The sequence below is a fragment of the Zootoca vivipara genome, chromosome 12 (genome assembly GCF_963506605.1).
Source record: "Zootoca vivipara chromosome 12, rZooViv1.1, whole genome shotgun sequence".
Lineage (NCBI taxonomy): Eukaryota > Metazoa > Chordata > Lepidosauria > Squamata > Lacertidae > Zootoca > Zootoca vivipara.
Genome location: NC_083287.1, coordinates 46,428,787 through 46,451,057, shown reverse-complemented (window position 1 = coordinate 46,451,057; position 22,271 = coordinate 46,428,787). Strand labels below are relative to the sequence as shown.

The window sequence follows — 22,271 nt, the reverse complement described above, 5'->3', positions numbered from 1 at the left end:
ATGAAAAGGATTGATTACAGAAGTTAGGGAACAATGAGGAACAGTGCCCCTGCTTATTATTTTTCAGTTTTAAAAAGTTGGACAAATTTAGTATTTGCAAAATATGTTTATCTGCCCAGTTGTATTTAAGCCAACTCTTCTGGGCACTTAACAGAAGAGAGAAGGAACACAACTAAGTATTTCTTATTCTTCAGTGAAATGTCTGTGAAAGAATCTTCTTCGGATAGAAAAAAAAAAACTTCAAACACTAGAGGATCAGTGTAGGGCCAGCTATCTCCACACTCCACATCTAAACAATTTTTCATTTTAATAATAATAAAAGTAAAAAGAATGCAAATCCATGGAGGACCTTTGTATGGAGGTACTTGTAACATTTAATTCATATCAGGCAACCTGTTGCCATATGAGAAAAGAAAAAAATGTAGACAGCACCAGACACTCCAAATAATGTTAAAAACATCCGGCACACATAATAACAAATACCCTTATGATGACTGAGGCCACTACAGGGAAGAAAGAAAGAAAGAAAGAAAGAAAGAAAGAAAGAAAGAAAGAAAGAAAGAAAGAAAGAAAGAAAGACAGGGCAAGTCACTGCACCCGCTTGTCAAGATTAATGCAGTGTAAACCTAAGCCAGCTCCCAGGTACAAAGTTCACATAAAGGTATTACCTTCAAATGGCCAGTCCCATTGCTAATTGCAACTTGCACTTAGAGGGGGGGGAGAGCCAGTTAATCTACATGTTGCAGCTCAGATTTCTATAAATTTCCTGTCATGCTATTTTTAGGTTGTAGTGATGATCTCGGATCTAGTAAACATGACAGGCAAAAGTACACATAACCCAGAATGTGACAGTCAATGCTTGTGACTGGAGCATGTGCTAATAACAAGTTCAGCATCAGGAACCATTTTGGGGTGAAATGGAGTGCTGCTAAGTCTCTCTGAGTATAATTGTGTGCAAACTCTAACCCATGATGCCATAGGCGATTAACTAAACGCTCTACTTGAACCATCGTCTTGTACAGAGGTCAGGTAATTCGTGACGAGAAGCACAGGTTGGCCAAGTGAGAACCATTAGAAAAGAGTGATTAGTTTTATTACTAACAACCCTGTGGTAATGCTGATTGCACAGGGGTTTCCATTTGGGCTGACTGTATAGTAGGCAGTAAATGCTGATCGTGTTGCTTCTAGCCGGAGCTAAAGAACCTCAGTGCACTTAATAAAATCTCAAACAAACCATCTCCGAGGCACGACTTTCTTTTCTTTTCTTTTCTTTTCTCGTGGAGCTGCAGATTAATTTACTGTTATGTAACATGATCTAAGGAACCTCAAGAGAGATGAAATCAGGATACAGCCACATTTCTACCAGACAAAATTAGTAGGGTGACTAGAGGCCCAACTAGATGTAACACAGAAGTCTGTGATCAGGAACACTTTCTCATCTTAAAAAGGTTAATACAAGCTGTTCATGGGATGGTGAACTGAATCAGAACAGAGGTACCAGGGGAAAGAGGAAGTTTAAGACTTTGCCCCTCCTAAGAGCTGCTATTTGTCCCAGGGGAAACTTACAGGTTTCCCTGTATGCCACCTGTATCACCCAGAGCTTGAGGAAGGTGATTTTAATCACTGTTCCCAGCCAGATGGAAGGGACCTTGCTGTTTCACATCTCATGGGGAAACTACTCTTCCACTGTGAAGCAGGCTTTCTTAAGGAGTGAACAAAAATTGTTTGAGATGGTGGAACACAATATATTTAACCATACAGTGAGCTGATAGGTTGTCCTGGATTTATTGGCTGGCTGCTTGGTAACCAAGCCTTATGAGGAACAGTTGAAGGAGCTGGGTGTGTTTAGCCTGGAAGAGACTGAGAGGAGATATTATAGTCACCTTCAGATACCTTCAGAGTGGCTGGGGAAACCCAGCCAGATGGGCGGGGTAGAAATAAATAAATAAATAATAATTAATAATAATCTTTCATTCTTGGGCAAGGTGATTGAGTGAGTGGTTGCTGAACAACTCCAGGCACGCCTGGAAGAAGCGGACCATTTGGATCCCTTCCAGTCAGGATTCAGGCCTCATCATGGGACGGAAACTGCCTTGGTGGCACTGGTTGATGATCTCCGGCGGGCTAGGGACAAAGGTGAGAGTTGTTTCCTAGTTCTGCTAGATCTCTCAGCGGCTTTTGACACCATCGACCATAACATCCTTCTGGACCGTCTAGAGGGGTTGGGAGACCACATAACACCGGTCTTGAAAGATCTACATTGGCTCCCAGTACGTTTCCGAGCACAGTTCAAAGTGTTGGTGCTGACCTTTAAAGCCCTAAATGCTGACCTTTAAAGCCCTAAATGGCCTTTGTCCAGTATACCTGAAGGAGCGTCTCCACCCCCATTGTTCTACCCGGACACTGAGGTCCAGTACTGAGGGCCTTCTGGCGGTTCCCTTGTTGTGAGAAGCCATGTTGCAGGGAACCAGGCAGAGGGCCTTCTCGGTGGTGGCGCCCGCCCTGTGGAACGCCCTCCCATTGGATGTCAAAGAGAAAAACAACTACCAGACTTTTAGGAGACATCTGAAGGCAGCCCTGTTTAAGGAGGCTTTTAATGTTTAATAGATTATTTCATTTCATTTTTCTGTTGGAAGCGGCCCAGAGTGGTTGGGGAAACCCAGCCAGATGGGCGGGGTTTAAATAATAAATTATTATTATTATTATTATTATTATTATTATTATTATTATTAAGAGGCAATGCCACACAGTCAAGTTACAGGTCCTTAATACAAGCCAAAGGAATAGTAAGACTGGGCCGAATGTTTTGGCCCAGCAGAATTCATTGGAAAGGGACAACTTTTCCAAAGTTTTAAGAGCCAGGAGTGGGCATTCTGATGGGGGAGATTAGGGTTTTTTGGGGGGGGAAAGCAATTAGTTAGCTTACAATTATGAGGTGGCCTAAGGCCTTTTTTCTTCCCCTGAGGGGTTAACAACCCCCTGCCCAAATATAGTGCTCCTGGAAATGATGCTATGTCATCAACAAGCATAATTCTCAGGAAGGTTTCTGGTCTCAATATGAAAATGCATGGCTGGAGTGTCATGCACCCGAGCTGCTTGGAGTGGCTTTTACCTTTATAAAAGTGGCAAAGTTTAAGTGGGCCTCCCTGACTGGCCAGGCCAATGTGGCAGGGTCTGTGAATAGCTGCTTTCACTAGTAACAACTTCTCCAAAACTTCTGCAAAATATCTGGCTACCACTGTGCACCTAGCAAATACAAAATTAAACACCTGCCTGCCAGACACCTGTATGCTGGAGCTGCGGAGCCATCTGCTGCATATACCACATGCTTTTATTTTATTACTTCTTCTTCCTTTTTTTTAGGCTGGGTTGTCAAGGGAAATCATTAGAAAGAGAATGTCTCTGAAAAAAGGCTCTAGACAGCATGCCAGCACAGACTGCACAGCAAAGGATGCCAGGCCTGCCAATAGACGCTCCCTGTCACTTTTATGCTGAAACTACGCACTTATCAGTGCAATATTTGCATGAGAATCTGAACGCTGAAAGAGATATTACCATAGTCCTGTTGGAAACAACTGTGGCACAATGGGAAAGATGATGTCCCGCCAAGCATTTCTACAAACTTTTAAAAGTCTAGTTAAAACTACATTGCAGTGGAACATACTGCTTCAATAAAGCAGAGAAAACAGCCCCCATGCATATAGCAGCTGTCTAAGGAAGGACACTCCAAGCTATACTCTCTGCCTCCGAAGACACTGAACTTTGCATCAGTTTCCTAATTTTGTTCTACTTCCACGAGCTTCTTTTATGGCTGTGTGGGAATGTCCACAGTAGTGGGAATATTTTTGCAACAGCTTGCAAGGGTGTTTGTGGCGGGAGAAGCATGGAAGTAGGTACAATAAAAGTAAGGATTCATTGGAATGGAATGGACAAGTGTAAGAGGACATTTCAGAGGGGCGGCTGTGTTAGGCTGTTGCAGTAAAAGCAAGGAAAGTAACAAGCAAGCTGCTAGGGTGCCATAACGGTTGTTTGTACTGCGTGCAGATTCTCTGTTGGCTTTACTCCTTTTTCTGAATGAAGCTTGAGCTTATGATGTCATCCCCTGATATCAGGGGTGGTTTTAGCCGAGCACGGCTAGTTTGGCCACACTGGGTGCTGCACTGCAAGGGGGCACCACAGCAATGCTGTAGCATGGAGCGTGAGAGGCGGATGGGGTGGATTTTGGCATCGCACAAGGTGCTGCTGAAATTTGAGAGCCCCAAATACGCCACTGCTGAAATGGTCCGAACACTGCTGCAACCTTGCTGAAAGTAAGCATGTTTTAGTCCAGTCAATGTCTGGGTGGGATATAGCCTAGGAACCTAGATTCCATGATGGAAGACAAATGAAGGTAAAATGAATACATTTCCTTTCCTTTAATCTTGGTGCTAGCTCTCTGCTACTTTCTCCATCAATTACAAGCTCCAAGGTTGCATTCAATGGGGCTTACTCCCATGTAACTGCAGTTATGGTTGCAGAATAAGTCCTTAATTTTAATGGTTTCCCCTGCCTGGAGCCCACTTCTGATATTGTATGTCCTCTCTAATTTCACAGTGCAAACTTTTCTGTTTGTTCCCTTCCTTTTCTGTAGTTTTCATGGCTTCTAACATATTTGTCACAGCTTCACCAAATCCATATCTATCAAGTCATGCCTTCTTCTTTTAAATGCCTCTGTTTCTTTCTGAAATCTTCTCCAACCACTGAATCATTTCTCCTAATGGATGTTTACTTTACCCCGCCCCATATTATTATTTTTACTGCTGCTCTCTCACTTCTTGTTCGTCCCCAAAAGCAGCGGGGTGGGCAGAACCATATATTCATTCCTCACAGTACCTCAAAAACAACACCTTAAAGACCCAGCACATTCATGGTGGCATGAACTTTCATGGGATACATGCCATTTCAGTCAGAAGCAAGGCAAACACGCTGACAACATCAAACCCACACACTGACAACACCAAACAGCAGAAGCAACCCAAGCAATAATAGTGAGATTCCGAGGAAACCTTGTGCTAGATTTCTGAATGTGGATAGTAAGAAAACTTTCAGCATAAGGAGCAGGTGTCTTAGCTGCTCATTATGCAGGTTAGGAGAATTTGCTGGTGTATTATATATCTACCCTTACCACCTCTACAGACTAGTGGTTAGTGTATAAGACAGGCAGAACTATCAGTTCTGCAGGCCTGTACTGACTGGCATCCAAATCCTAGGACAGAGGTCTTCACACTCTGAAACACTGAACTAGAGATGCTAGAGATTAAATCCAGGACTGCAAAGCACGAGCCCTATCTATGATCCCCTAGCATCCCTTAAGGCTCTTGGGACTTGAACACTTCTAACCTTAGGCATGCCACTCATCTCTCAGCCTCAGTCATCTTGATACAGAGGCATATCAGTGACATAGCTTCACAAGACAAACACCAAACACTGTATCACATTAATATTACTGTAGAAAGGGGTGTTGCTTTGCCTGTGTTTTAAATGCTCTTCTTCCTCTACTTGAGGATATGTTTTCTAACTGGAACTGGCAGGAGCGGATCTACTATGAAACCAATGAAGCTTAAGTGATTTTAGTCCACACTGCTTAAATTTTTATGGGTCTAGTGGATCCAAACTGAGTCACACAATTCAAATGGATTGATTTTTGGTTGTATATATTTCAACAACGCCAAAGTTTGAGAGTCAGTAGCACAGGTGCTGTAAAGGTGGAGTGATCTGTCGTGGAACAACCCCATTGAAGAAGATAACAGCCATTACCCCAGACCTTGCTGCTGTTGCGAAGGGGCCCCCATGACAGTGCAAGCTTCAGAGCTCCCAAAATGTAGATCCACCATTGGGGACTGGATAATAACCGGTAGAAGCAGTAGCACATAACCAACTTCACTGTTTTCCACCTAAATTCTGTGCCTACTTCAAAGTTCTGGTTTTGACCTTTGAAGGCCTTCATGGCATGAGACCACTCATCTGTCTCCATATGCACCTCTCTGAATCTTATGACCTTCTTCTGAGACACTTTTTTGGGTGCAGACTCTGGGTGATGTGTGGCAGGTGGCCTCTGGAGAAAGGGCGCATTTAGTGGAAATACTTTGGTTATGGAATGCCCCCCCCCAAGAGGCCCACTTGGCACCTTCTTTATCAGGCATCCCCGAACTGCGGCCCTCTAGATGTTTTGGCCTACAACTCCCATGATCCCTAGCTAACAGGACCAGTGGTCGGGGGAAATGGGAATTGTAGTCCAAAACATATGGAGGGCCGAAGTTTGGGGATGCCTGTTCTTTATATTCTCTTTGATGCTAGGTGAATACCTTATAATTTTCCAAGGCCTTTTAATCTCTTCCTCCTTTAAACTCCTTTTTATCTGGGCTATATGTTTTTTAATGTTTCGCTTATGTTTTATGCATGTATTATAAACATTCTTAATTTGCTTTCCCTCTTCTTTGTTGTAAGCTATAGTGAGAACATGGTGATAGGATAGCATATAGATCTTTTAGGTAAATAAAAAGTTTCTTATCACAGAATGTTTTCTGAATGGGTCTACAGTTCAGTGGCAGAGCACATAATTTGCATACAGAATATATGCCCCTCCCCCTGAATATCCATTATTTCTAGTTAAAAGAATTGCATAGCAGCTGTTGTAAAAGAACTCTACCTGAGACCCTGGAGAACTGTTGCCTGTGAAAGTAGATAATGCTCAACCAGACAGCTCACTGGTCCAACTCACTCTAAGGCAGCCCTTATACATATTTCAGATTTTGAATATAAAATACCATGGTTTAAAGTGCTTGTGAGAATGATGGGATTGTGCTTTGAGATCTCCATGGTCTTTTTTGCATACCTTGAATATCAAACCCAGTGTTTGCCAATCCTGTCCGATGCCCATGCTACACCAGTCATCTTAGGTTTTTCTCATAAGAAAAAAACTATTCATAACGATTGGAACATATTATTATTAAGCACGCTAACATTTTGTTTCAAAGAGAACTCCACAATACAGCATTTCTCAATACTGCATGAAATGTACAGTAGCCTTAAAATTCTGACGTCAACGGCACAGAAATAGAGCAAAAGAACGCAGTGCTTCAGGAGCTAGCTGTCTCTGTGCATGGGCACCGAAATGCACAAACATAAGAAAACACCCCAAAAGCAACATTCTGCAGTTATCCCCCCATTTTCAAATCACCCATATTTCACTAAATATCATGCAGAATGTCTTCTGATTCATAGTAATTGACAACAAAGCAGGATGTGGGCGGAGAACCCACATTTATTTCAACCCTATACCCTTACTTACACAGGATTCGTGTGTAAATGCTACTACCACTATCACCACCGCTACTAATATAGGTTTTTATATTATAAAAACAGTATATATATGCATGCTATTTCCCTAGGAAGCAGGTTCTTGACAGATCCCCCCCCCCCGATTTCTTCTCTGCAGTAGCAGATGCCAGTAGCAGCATCTGATACAATGGTCACCTCGAGTGTTATCCCAGCATGTTCATGGCCTCGAGGACTTGGAGTGGGACTAATTTCCATATCAAACCCAATTTAGATGAAACATCTTGGTTTAAAAGAGAGAGAGGGAGAGAGAGCGCCAGCGCATCAATAGCCCCTTGATTAGATTTTTATCTCCTGAGCAGACAAATATGAATATTTATTACCAAGAATGCAGATTCCCCCCCTTTTTTTTTGCTCTTTCCATTGCTCTGATCTTGAATATTATCCACTGCTAATTTTTATGAAAATTTGGGCAACATAATGTTTTCACATAAACTGACAGTTCTCGAGATAATCCCATTATTGTTTGGTGGAAAAATGACAGTTTCCACTTATTCATGTGTTAACGAGGGATTAAGTATTGTTTTTCATCGCCATAATGTTAAGATGGACTGGAAATTAAAAATTGGACATTGTATAGGAGAGCAGAGCTTTTGTGCACCAGAATTTGTTTGCATTCTCTTTAGGGGAATCTGTAAATTAGCAGTTTAACAATCAGCATCTTTTATGTCCCAGCTGAAAATGGCATCATGGAAACATCAATAGCATTTATAAAATAAATTCATTATCTTTCCTGCTCACTGCTCACATGGATACGCGTGCACACACACACACACACACACACATGCACACAAATAGCATCCATGACATCTCACAAAGAAGGGGAAATATAACAAAATTCAGTGTTTCCTGACTGGGATAATGTTAAGAATTTTCACCTCTGTGTGACCGATTTTCTTACTTTGACTGGAAGCAAATTTTCCTATTCTTATGAATGCATCAGCTGCATGATCCTTGACAACTGTTTGGAAGCAAGGGTCCTTAAAAGCAACAAGATCATTTTACAAGGAACTATATGTCAACGTATTTTATGTCAGTGGTTGAATGGCAGCATTTTTAAATGGCCCACATTCTTAAGGTGAGTTACAATGACATTCTAAAACAATAAAACAAAACTAAATAAATTGGTCCATTAGCTTCTCAATCATCCAAGCCAAATGCCTTGTCAAATAGGTCAGCTCCCCTTCTCTGGGGGGGGGGGGCTGCTTTGCAGGCGGGAATTCGGGTCCTTGTAGTGTGCTGGCAGTGGGCGGAGGATGCAGCTCACGTCAGGAGGACACCTGGCCGCATCACACCCCCCAGCTGGGGGGGGGGCGTGGCTATGACCATTTAAATTGCAGTGCGGCTGGAGAAGCAGTCTCCTTTTGCCTCCATTCATTGGATCTCCCAGTCCACCCACCCTCTTTTCTTGCATTGATTGACTATGGCCTTGCTATGACTAATGTCGGTCGCCTGGTTGTTGGAGCCAGGTAGGAATTTTTCCACTTGGCAAATTGGCACCAGCCATTTGGTTTTCGCCTACCTAGTAGCAATTGCCACAAATTTGTAAGGTTAGGCATTGGGTAAGCCTTATACGGGAGGGTAGGTTGTTGCCTCCGCCTGCGCCTCTACATTAAAGGTATCCCGTTAAAGGGATCCAGGGGTGTGTTTCCTGCCCAAAGCCTGGGCATGGGCTAGGCCAGGGCCATGCCATGACCCCAACGGTGACCCTGGGGGTGCTCTTAATTGATGTATATCATAGGGTTCCCCCTCCCGGTAGTTGACCCTTATGAGACACCCTGCAGACGGGCAGGAGTTGGGATATGGTCTTGCTTCACCCAATTGCCTAAGCCAAACCGCTCACATTTGTAACCAATAAAGTCGTGGCCTTATTTATCCCATTAACCCAATATACTTGTGTCTGTGTATTTATTTTGGAAGAAGCTGTGAGGCACAGTGCCAAGCCACGCAAATTGGCTTCGTCTATTTTATCAAAGGCCAAACCACATTACATTGGAGCATTGTGTTTGGAAGTTTAGTGTGATTTTCATTTTGTAAAATCTGCTGTTAATCACCATAACCATCTTCACCAGTGGTACCATCAAAACAGGATTTTGGAGCCGACGTCCAGGATCCCACTCAACACAATGAGCAAGCCCCCCCCCCCCGATGCAGCAGAACATTTTGAAGTGAAGTAAAACAAATAACCATCTACCGGTAAAGAGGGGGCCTTGTAAAGCCATTAAGCCCAGTCTAAAACCACTGAACTGCACCCACTGAAGATAACAACAAAAACAATAAAAACTTCCAACTTGGGGGTAGGATCCTGAAGTTCATCTCAGTGAATTCCCACAAAAGGCTTACAAAGTCTAATGAATGTGTGAACGCCATGGGGTGGTAGCCCCTTGAAAATGCAACTGCACGGAAGCAACCTGCACCCAGCAAGCCAAGGCCCACCCTCCCATGATAGTAGAAAACCCACATTTTAGCAGTCTGAGCTAGTGTGGCGAAAAACCATCAGAACCTATAAAGAAGTTATAATGTAAGCATTGGTTCTCCTGAAGCAGAAATATAATTTTAAAAACACTAAAAGACATGCCATACAGAGCAGCCTCCATATGGTTTTTTTTTTCAGGCAGTTGGCAGGTCACAGATGTGGATGTGTGATCCAGCCCTAAGCCTAAATATAATAAAATTTTCTGTGGTGCCATTAGGCTGTGGCCAGTAGTTCTATAATAAGAGTTCCACTCCCTACATTACACTACCCAGGCCTGTGGTCTAGGTATGCCTCCGAAAACTGGTTGTTGTTGTTTTTTTAAAAAAACTCCACTCTCCCCCAACTTGATGATAGCAGGACTCTGATAACAATGAGATTCATGGAGGAGATCAAAAGCATAATACTGCCTGAAGGGCTCAGTTATTTCTTTTATAGTGGTAGATAGTTCCCACTGAAGATAAAAGACATACTCTAAAGACAGAAAAAAGCGATGCCTCTTTGACAATTAGAGAACCACAGGACTGGGAAAGACCAGTAGAAGTAAAATGTACACTAATGCTTGAGCAATCATTTGGTACCTTGCAGTGCATGGGGTAGTACCTCCGATGGGGGACATGTCATGCTCCTTCTGGGGTAGTTTGTCTTTGTCCACCTTTGGTCCCCACCCTGCACTCGGCTCTCACCTGTGGCTTTCAGAAGCTGTCAGCACGTGACAGTGGTCATGCCTTGGGAAACAGCTTTGACTGGCCAGTTAAACCAGGTGAGGGTAGTCGATGGGTCTCAAACCCTTGGTAAGTTAGGGTCTTCCCCCACATGTGAAGACAGGCTCTGATGGATTGAGTGAATGAGACCAACAGTGGGTCCAATGGTCAAGAAGTGTTTTCTACACATACTGTAGAGAGAAGTGTGGGGCAGATGGGGCTCATCAACATAGGAAGGTAGCCCATCTAGGAGAAGGAAAACCCTGGTCCTAAACCTTGGCTGCCTTGTGGAAAATCGTTGGGACAAAAAAAAAAAGGCTAAGTAGTAAACCCTATACAAATCCAGATTGGAGTGCCTAAGACAGTTGGATGCCTCCCTCCAGCAACGCTTGCAGTTAAGCTCACACAAAACACATTGTTCGCCTTTCCTTTGGACCACATTTGCAAGGCCAAAATGGGGAGCGTCGTGGTCTGGGCAGCCCAGGACCTCCACACACACTGCCAGGCTTGCATCCCATGGAGGTCACCCCTGAAGGCACACTCCATTTTCTCTCAAGACAGACAGACACCATCAACAACTTGTTACCTTTATAACACACACACACACACACACACACACACACACACACACTGTTGTATCCAATGCCAATCATATTCACCCACTGAAATTAATAGACATGAATAACTGAGGTCCATTAACTTCAATAGGTCCCAGCTGATTACTATGTTAATAGTCAACATGGCTATTTACAATCCAAAGAACGGTATCCACCTCTTTAGTCTAATCAAAAAGAAGTTGTGAAAAAAATTGTGCACATGGAAAAAGAATGCAAAAGCTCATGAACCAGCTATTTTTCAGTTCACCAAAACCATTATAACAAGGGTTGAGGTCAGTCATTTTTAATCTTTTGTGGAATGACCCCATACAGGTTAGTAATTTCCCCAAACAATGCATAAGCATAGCACGTTTTTTGCAATCAGTGTCTGTATTGTATGAGGTAAAGGGACCCCTGACCATTAGGTCCAGTCGTGACCGACTCTGGGGTTGCGGTGCTTATCTCATGTTATTGGCTGAGGGAGCCGGCATACAGCTTCCAGGTCCGCTTCCAGGTCATGTGGCTAGCATGACAAAGCCACTTCTGGTGAACCGGAGCAGCGCATGGAAACACTGTTTACCTTCCCGCTTGGAGCGGTACCTATTTATCTACTTGCACTTTGATGTGCTTTCGAACTGCTAGGTTGGCAGGAGCTGGGACTGAGCAACGGGAGCTCACCCCGTCGCAGGGATTCGAACCTCCAACCTTCTGATTAGCAAGCCCTAGGCTCTGTGGTTTAACCCACAGCGCCACCTGCGTCCCTTTTATTTTATGATATACTGGATTGTAAAACAAAACACCCTCAATTTTAATTCTGCATTCATGTTCCAACATGCAGCCAACAAGTTTTCTGCTAGCCTTTTCCTTTTAGCTCTTTGCTTCCTTTCAGAGGACAGTCTATGGTTAAAAACCAACAACATTGTCAAGCCCAAATACAAACTGTAACTTGGATTAATATGTTCCGGGTATCGATTATTATTTAAATAGCCCAAGCAAACGCAAAATAGGACATCTGCATTCACACAACCACATTACATATACCTTCCCTCTTTCATTTTACATGTTGCTAAAAAAAAGAAAGAATTACTGCTGCTACCATAGCAACCGCTCAATCACTTCACAATTCTCCTAGTTTAAAAATCACACACGCTATTCCAATACAGAGGGATTCATGAGGCAACATGACACTTCACTATTGTGCTTTTTGCAATGTTTCAAGAGCACAACACATATCAGAATAAACTGATAGGTGCCTCTGAATTTCAGGAGCCATATATAACTTTTTATTATCATAGCTCCCTGTCATTTTCTTATGCAAAACGTGCATGAAAACAGATGTAAAGATATTTGAATCACAAGATAAGAGAAGAGATTACAGGAGACACCCCGTTTCAGAGCTGAAGCTGCGACCTGTCAGTCACAAGTCAAAATACTTCTTCTGTGCAGTAGTCAAGGGGGGATAAACACTCTGATAAGTGACAGAGGGAGTTGCACTGGATGGGCGTGTGATTAGCTTTAATCATAGAAGAGTCGTCCTGGAAGTCTTTGTGACGTTTGAGTTTCAAATAAAGATAATACCTGCAGTGTTTGCAGGACTAGGGGCATATGTTTCCACATATCATTTTATGCTTGATTTAAACAGGATTGCTTGAACAACTGCAGCTCTTGTATCATTTGAATATCTGCAATCCTGTGCATACTTGCATAGTAATAAATCCCACTGAGACTTACTTTGGGGTAAATATGCACAGGCAGGCTTCTATTCCATAGGTCCTTTCGCATATAGACCTTAGATTAGCATAGGCTGGTATTCTTGCCACATTATTGTCTAACCAGGACTTTTTCTTCTTTTAGAAATGGCAACCACTGGAGGAGATCCAGACTAGGATTTCTGCATGTCTGGAAGAATGCTTGGCCTTTCCCTTTGCAGCCAAAAGCACTCCCCCAAAGACCACCTCCGTACCCTCCAACATTTCTCCAATGAAAATAGGGACATCCTGGTTAATAATAATAATAATAATAGTTTTACCCTACCCATCTGACTGGGTTGCCCCAGCCATTCTAGGGGGTTTCAAACATATATAAAACCATCATAAAACATGGAACACTAAAAACTTCCCTATACAGGGCTGCTTTCAGATGAGTTCTAATGGTAGTGTAGTTTTACCTATCTTCTTAGCTTGGGGGGGTCACATAACTCTATATACCTTCCAACATTTCTCCAATGAAAATAAGGACTTCCTAAGGAAATGCGGGACATTTAGGGATCAAATCAGAAACCAGAACGGCTTCTGTAAATCTTTCCAGGTCATGTGACCAGCATGACTAAACTGCTGGTGCAACAGAACACAGTGACAGAAGCCAGAGCACATGGAAACACCATTTACCTTCTCAACGCAGCAGTACCTATTTATCTACTTGCACTGGTGTGTTTTTGAACTGCTAGGTTGGCAGGAGCTGGGACAGAGCAACAGGAGCTCACCTCGTCGCGGGGATTTGAACTGCCGACCTTCCGATCGGCAAGCCCAAAGAGGCTCTGTGGTTTGGACCACAGAGCCACTTGCATCCCAGTCTTGGGTCTGTAATTGTCTCTCAGCCTAACCTACATTGCAGGGTATGAGTATGATGAATGGAATGCAACCTGCTTCCCTCCTGAGTTCCGTGGAGAAAGGTAAGGATTAAAAAATGAAAAAAAATAATTTTTTTAAAGGCTCCAAACAAACAGGACAAACTAGACTGGTTATGTGCACATTAATGGTCATTAAAAAAATACAGACCATTTTAATAAACTCTTAGTATTACAGTATGGATGATGATGGTTTTGATAGAACTGATCTAGCAACGCAGGTGGCAAGTCTGGGTCATCCGAACCAAGGGTGCTACCCTTTTTATCAGTATGTGTGAAGGTTGAAATCTCATGGGACTTACATAATAAGGCACCGTGACATGACTGTGAATACTTACCGTTTGTGATACTGTTACTAATTTTCTTTGAGCCGCAATACACAGCCGCATTATACCTTGAAGACGTGTTTTCACAATTATGTGCTATGCTTCAAATTTCCTCGCTTAATTACATCAGCGCAGATAATAATCTTGCAGTCTTGTCTCCAGGAGGCACATACTCATTTGTACAAGAAGGGGAAAAAACCCCTGCTCTGTAACCTTCTGGCACAGATGCCAGTTCAGAAAAGCAATCCCATTGACTTCAGTAAAATCAGAATTGCACCTGGAAAGTTCCTAACCTGTTTAAATGCCCGAGGGTTAATTATCTTTCCCACAAACACCCCAATCCTAAACACATTATCTGGAAGCAAGCACTATCGATTTCAATAGAATTTACCTCCAGGTAAGTTTGCTTAGGTTGCTGCCTTCGAATTATGTGTTTAGCTATATATGTCAAGGAACAAGACAGGAGTGCCTGGCGTGCTATGGTCCATGGGGTCATGAAGAGTCGGACACGACTAAACGACTAAACAACAACGATATGTAGCACAAGTAATCACAGACTTTTATCCAGCAGAAAACAGATTATCTAATTAAAAGAGGAACAAACCCCTGTCTTCCCTTCCCACTACAGTGTATAGAGACTGCATCTCTGCCCACTGTTTGTTCACCAGCTGCATTCTTCCCATGAACATCCACCTTGCAAATAAAAAAATGCAGCAAGAACTCTGTATCCCTGACTCTGTAAAAACTCCCTTTAAACCTTGCTTGGGATTAAGTCTCATTTAACCAAACAAGATGTGCTTTTTAGAGTCAATCCTCATTGGCAGCTATTTGCATGTTTCTCCCACTTTAAATGGCAGCCATTGCCACTGGGACTCTGATCTCTGGAACCAATAATTTCAAATAGTGACTTATACTTTTGTCAGGATCAACAGTGAAGGGAGAAGAGGGCCATCTCCCATGCACGTGATAGTCCTGGTCAGTCCCCTTTATCTGCTATTCATCACAACTGCAAGTGATTTTTGAGCATCACATACAGTTTGGCCCTTAGTAAGCATGCACAGAATAGGGTTTCAAAGCTCCCAGATGTGGGTGCTTGTTGTTTCACTGCAATGCAAGAAACTGTGGATGTGGAATATCTGGAAGGTGTGTAGGCTGCGGTGGCTTTCCTTTGAGCAGTCAGAGCCTCCAATGTATCACAGGTGCTTTCAGACATCCTTGCAATCTCAGCTGATTATCTGGAGCACTCGCACAATGAATTCCTGACTATCAAGAGCACTTTATCTCTTGCATATGCAAGGATACAATTGATGGATCCACTTCCTGTACCTGTTGGATTTCTCTGCACCCCCCCCCCCCACAGACAGACAGACAGACACACACACAGCTTGGTTTTTGGGCAAGTCATGTTCTAGGTTACACAGGGCAGTCTCGAGCAGGTCGGGCGCCCTGGCGCTGAGGGGCAGAGATCGCTCCGGCGCCCCCGCCCTCACAGGGCGTAGCATGGTTTCCGCGCGGCTTTGCCGCGCAGCGCCCTGCCTACCGGCCTGGCCCGGTACACCGCACCACACTACCAGGGCTCTACCTAGAGCCAGCCCTGAGGTTACGTTGCAATTGAAATAAAGGTTGCTATTCTATTGCGATCTGAGGACAGGCCTTCCGTAACCTAGACAACATAAGTGTGCATGCTTTTGAGTCATTTAGAAGAAGAAAATATTACAACGGACACCTGAACAGTAAAAGAGGAACAGTGGGGATTCCCCTATCTCTCGGAGGGGAATAAACATCTGTAGAAACGGTAAAAGTGGCTTGCTACTTCTTTGTAAAAATAACACCAGAATTTACAATCTGGTGTAATTCATGGAAAGTTCGGGGAAAATGTTCATTAATAAATGATGAGCTATCAGTACAGGGTTGTGTTTTGATTTTTATGCCCAGTGATGTGATTATAATGACTTAGAAAAGTGTTATATTTATATTTTAAAAAATAGCAGTTCACAAGCAGGCTCATCTACATATTGGAAGGACAAATACATCAAATTTAGGTCCCTGTGGATCTTGAGATGAAACAGAGCTTGAGTGAAACCAGGTGGGAATAATCAGGCACATCAATTGCTTTGTTCATCCTAGGGGATTTTGCTCTTGACATACTACAAAGCTAGGAAATCTATTTCTTAAAGGCCACAAAGATTTGCTCATATGGTAGGTGGAATGTGATATTGTATTATGACAGACACAACAGTCTAATAATCAGAATTTTTAAAAGCCCTTAGGATGATTAACACAGTTCACATACGAACATCCACAAGATCTAGGATCTTATAAAATAACAAATCAAGCATTTTAGATAATGACATGTACTGTTGTCACCTACCTCCCCCATGCCAATCTGCAAAATTTTCAGTCCTGTTGCTTTTTCAAGCTTGTCTTTGTTGTCAGCTGTTAGGAAAATTAAAGAATGGCAGAGTTAAAGGAAAGTTGAGAATGAAAGGATTTTGCATCATACACTTTCATCACTGCTGAGATGCCAAATGTTTTCCCACATTCATCCACACAGAATCCCTGCCAGTGGGATTATTTCAGTTTCACAGAGGATGGGATGAGGAATCAAAATGTGCCCTCAGCTAATCATTTAAACCATAGCTAAACATTTGAACCTAGAATCAAGTTCTTAGACCAACTGGCTCTATTTGTCACATAGCATTGCATAAACTAAGAAACAGAGTTTTCAACTAATTAATAGGGTTTATATCCTGTCCATCAGATCATCTCAGGTCAGATAACAATATATAAACCAAAATCATAGAATTTCCGCATATGGTTCTATATATAGATACCAGCACTCAAAATCCTAGAGGCAGAGGAATGTTTTTCTGCTGGGTCCGAAAGATGGACAGCCAAAACACTTGGCAGAAGGATGTTCTTCAGCCAGGGAGCCATTACCAAGAAGCCATTACCCCATCATGACCCACAGGGCTTTTCAGCTAATATCAGAGTCCATCCATTTATTGGGCCACATCAACACCATAAATTTAAAGCACATGTCTTCTCCTCAAAAGTATTGGTACTGTAGTTGGTTAAGGATGCTGGGAACTGTTGTTCTGTGAGGGATACAGAACTACAGTTCCTAGGAGGTTTTTTTTGGGGGGGGCATATGTTTTAAAATGTATGCTAAATGTACTTTAAATATATGGTGTGCTCCTGAGACTTCAGTCCTCATGCAATCAGTTGCTAGACCACATGGGTCTGCTGGTGTTCTTGTGATCTGGTAGATAAAGCTGCTGATTTTATACACCAGGGTCAATCATACGGCTGGTCAGGAGTTCTGGTGATTTTAGTATTGAAAAATTATATAATAATATTGGAGAAAACTGGGTATTAAAACTTGCTTAACCTAAATCATATATCCCAGTTTCCAGCAGCCCTTTGAAGTACACTTCACGCAGAGTATACGCAGTCAGAAGTCGACCTGGCTAAGAAAGCACCACCAAGAGCGTAGGGAATTATCTCCCTTATATGAAACCCCTTACTAGCTGCACACTTGTAAAAGTATGCAGATGAAAATACAAATGGTTGGGCTTCTTTAACTGAAAAACAAACTGACTCTAAAGAGACTTTAAACTAAAGATAAATGCTTTCTCTCTTAGCAATGTTATCTACCCACTTTCCAAACCTCCCACAAAATTTCCCACAAAACTCCCATTAAACTACCCGAGAATTAACAGCAAACTAGCATTATAACTAAGCAATCATACTAAGATTCAACTAAGGAATCTCTTAAACTGAGAACAACTGAGAGAGTGATCTACTACGAGATGAATCAAACTGAAAGATCTAACTAAGAGATACAGAAGGCTTTCTGGCAAAGCCTTATATACAAGAAACAGAGCCCACGCCTGTGAGCAATTAACAGAAACACCGGCACCTGTTTCTCTTAAACAGACAGTATTTACATTAGACCGGCTCTAAAGTAACTTGACTATTCAAAAAATCCAACATTTAGAGGAGGTATCCAGCCTGCTCTGCAGTGAATTGCACTCTTCCTAAAGTAACAAGTCTCACACTTGAAAGGCATTCCTGAATGTAGTGTTGCTCTTGGGTCAAGAGGTGATGGCAATGGCCAGCTCTGTATGGTTCATCAATTGCATCCATTCTTAGAGAAGTCAGACCTGGCCACAACCTTTCAAAACTTAGTTGGGCCTCATGAAGGGGTTAAGACCATAGAATAAGCTGTCCTGCCAGGCTTAGCTAGGTCACTTACCTTGGAAGGGTTACCAAACTCTTTGTTCTCTCCCTTTCCACTATGTGAACTCAACCAGTAAAGACATCGAAGCTTACAATGCATGGCTTTAGCAAGCCATCTTTGTCATTCCATACAAATAATTTAGAAACATTTACCACTTTGAAACTAAGCTAGGTTTTGCTGCCTGTGTTTTCTTACTGCTGTATGGAAAACCACATAAATCTGACGTCTGAAGAGTTTGTAAGCAAACTTACCAAACATTCTATACTAAGATAAGTGGAGAGTTTTGAAAGTGACTTAGAAAGGGATATTGTAAAGATCTAACAACCTGTATTTCCACGCTTAGCTTTGCTACATGTAGTATGATTTTAAAATCTCTGCTGAAGCTCTCTCACCAAAGAATACTTGCCCTAAACCTCATCTAGGGTATTCTCCTTTTATTATGCCATTTCTAATATTTATTCTTTTAACCAAATTACAAATGCTAAAACCCAACAGTTATATTGCTTTACCCTAATGTAATGTAAGCTACCTTAGGTGGTTATTTTTGCTTAGAAATGTGGCATATACATTTTAATATAAGAAAATAAATAAATAAATAAATAAATAAAGCATGTACAGTGGCACCTTGGTTTAAGAATAGCTTAGTTTATGAACAACTTGAATTAAGAACGCTGCAAACCCGGAAGTAGGTGTTTTGGTTTGTGAACTTTGCCTTGGAATAAGAACATGGTTTGCTTCCTGTTGAGTGTGTTCCATTTGTAAATTGAGTCCCCCACTGCCATGGGAAAGCACACCTTGGTTTAAGAACGGACTTCTGGAATGGATTAAGTTCGTAAACCAAGGTACCACTGTATAGGCCCCATGTCCTGTGGAGGTACTAGTTCATTCGATCATACCCTCATTGAAATCTGTTTAGGTCAGAAGACTACTGTCAGCCCCATTTTATTGCAACAAATCACATGGAGGTCTCCATGCCTAAGGACTGAACTTCATTCAGTTGACAATCTTGTTGATTTCTTTCTGGGGGTGGGGATGGCCCCAGTGTCTAAAGATATGGAATTTGCCATGAACATTAAGCTCTTTGCCCATTTCTACCAGCCTTCTTAATCCCATAAACTTTGGAACACTCCCCTTGCATTCTAGTTCTTGCATTAGAAATGTGCACACCCAGGGCTTCAAAAATGTTTTCCTCTCTTTGCTTTCAAGCATGCTCAAGACCTTTCCTGGACTGCAGCCTAGAAGTGTAGATTGATAGATAATTCAATTCAGTATTGCTATTTAGTTATTTATATAGTGCTTCACGCATTCAAAGACTCAACTAACATCAGTTATTTATCCTTACAATTCCCCAGAGAGATAGCTAAGTAAATATTATTAAATCCCCTTTGTACAAAGAGAAGGGCAAACTGAGGCAAAGACGTGACTCAACTCTCCCTAGCTGCTCAGAATCAATGCTTGGATGGGGATTAAGATGCAAGCCTTGTTGAGAGAATAATGATTTCAATGTGTAAACGCCTACGTATTTCTTGCAATATATATAAAAATGCCTTTTCATCTGCATCAGTGATCACATTGGTTTGGTACATGTACTGTACTAAACAACTTAGTTTTTTTACGTACTGGAATAATTAAAAAGAAGGTGCACTCAAATCCCATTGATTTCAAGTTTCATGTGTAAAATGAATGTTGTCTCCAATATGTTATATATACATCAGCAAACTACTGCAACCTGAGTGTGTCCTGTTTCACAGATATTACACAAATTTATAAGAAAATGGAAGTTATCTGCCAATACCAAGTATCTATTTATACATAGTTCTTCCCAGACAAAGCAAGCCTTGGACAAAATTTAAGGCCCTTTGCCATGGCCATAAAGAAAACACACGATATTGAGGTGTTTTTTTTCTGCCAATTTACCCCTCAAATCAGATAAACCTGACAAAAGAAGAAAACCTAACATAACCACAGGCTGTGGCGTTTTGACACTCCCATGGCAATTGCTGTAAGAGCTCTGGCTTCCGAATGGAACTTTCCTAGTCGCTGATGCCAGCGCTGACGGGTCATTGAATGTTTATGAACATGCCTAGTCTTCAGAATTTTACAATACAAGGCCGAGAAGCTGATGAGGGTGTGGGGAAACATTGCTCCTCTGCTGCGCTCATCAAATTACTGGTCATTTGCTAAATCAATATATGACAGCCGACTATGGAGATGGGTGCTATTGGTATGTGTCAATGGTGTGTCTGAGTCCTGAGTACAAGTAGTTTCAACAGGTCCATGTGTAAACCGGGGAGTGCACAAAGAGAAAATGGACACTGAGGAAATATTATCCAGAGAACAACATAATTGAGTTCACAGGAGTCTCCAGTTGCCATACATGCATTAGTAATCAATTACATATTAGAACAACATATTAATAACTTCAGATGTTCAAGCCTCCTCAAGCAGCATTTCTATTTTATTCTCAGAGCAGGTAACGTGAAGTAATCTCAATAATTTAATACAAGAGCCCTGTGAGGAAAGTCAAATTCAGAAATACTGACTTGCTCGATTCCAGGGCCATCCTTCTTTGAACATCTTTGAGTAAGGTTCACACCTAAATGGATATTTCTCATGTCCAAACCCAATATTCTAGCCTTTATGCCGCATTTCACTAACTGAAATATAGCAGTAGTTTCCATACTTTTTCATACCTTGACAATAAACATTTCCAAACATCCGGGACCCAGATCTGATGTTCCTTTAAGTCCCTTGTTCTGTATTAGTTCATGCCTCCTGTTTCCCGTTTCTACCCAATAAACTAGAAGTACATATAGTCTGAGCTTGCTGCAGCGAGACTATGGACTCAGATAGACTGGTAAAGAAAAAGAGATTTATCTGCGTCGTATATGCGATAGAACATTGTGCCACCAGGTGGCGATGTGGAGTCCCAGTTTTTCTCTGCCTGTTTTCCCTGTTTAAATTTACAACGCTTTAAACTGAAACGCTTCTTTGATGCTTCTTTGATGGGTCTAGACCCAGCTCATATTGATGGAAGTAATAATGGCAATTCGTGTCCCTTCATTATTATGAATTGATGGTTTGAAGTCCTTGTAAGGCAGAAGTGAAGATAAATGACACGTGTTATACCTTTTAGGAGGTGCTCAAATCAAGATTACCTTGGCATTATCAAAACAAAGTGTAGTGTGCTGGATTTAACTTTATTACTCAAAGCTCTGTCTGCAGTCCCCAAGATGAAGGGTTTAATGTTGCTGGTAGTGACACCATAGATTACCTTGGGAAATTTTATCCCCTTCCTATAAGAAATAAAAAGTGTTGTGAAAGCGATCAGGGGGTCATCTTTACCAATCCTTTCATAGTGTGGAGATATTATGCAAATCTGTGTTGATACCTGTCAAAATGCCAAAAACTACAGTTTTATTCATTTGGCTCAAAAATCTAAGGTAAAAAGCAGAACGCAACCAATTTTTTCATAAACATATATTGCGGAAAAATGAAAACCACACCCTTTTAAAATTCTTTAAATGATCTATGGTATGTTAAAAACACGTGCACAATTTTCACAACACGCCTTAAGTTTTGGTGTGCTAATCCTGATTTGTAATGATTACTGTGAGGAGAAAAAATGGACGGTATTTAGTTAAGGCTGCAGTCCTCAACACATTTACTAAGATATTAGAACATAGTAGAACATCTGAAGAAATACGCATAGAAGTGGGTTCATCAGGCTTTTTTTTAAAAAGGATTATATGGTATGAAAACAGCTCTGTGCAGATTCGTGAGTTGAAATTTTGCTCTCTGCTCAAATGTCAGAGACATCTTGGGAAACAATTACTTACAGAATTCATGATTAAAAAAAGAAGAAAACAAACAAAAACAGAACCGTAGAAATACACCTGTACCATATAACATTTCCCTCAACTATT

At 41.8% G+C, this 22,271-nt stretch overlaps 1 protein-coding gene across 1 annotated transcript in view; it reads right to left on the bottom strand.

Moving 5' to 3' along the window:
* PTPRN2 (protein tyrosine phosphatase receptor type N2) overlaps positions 1–22,271 on the bottom strand; it is a 592,105-nt gene that overhangs the window by 243,804 nt on the left and 326,030 nt on the right. The window contains exon 12 of the mRNA XM_035129839.2: positions 16,474–16,538. Coding sequence (XP_034985730.2) covers positions 16,474–16,538 — 65 coding nt within the window. The remainder of the gene's footprint in view (positions 1–16,473; positions 16,539–22,271) is intronic.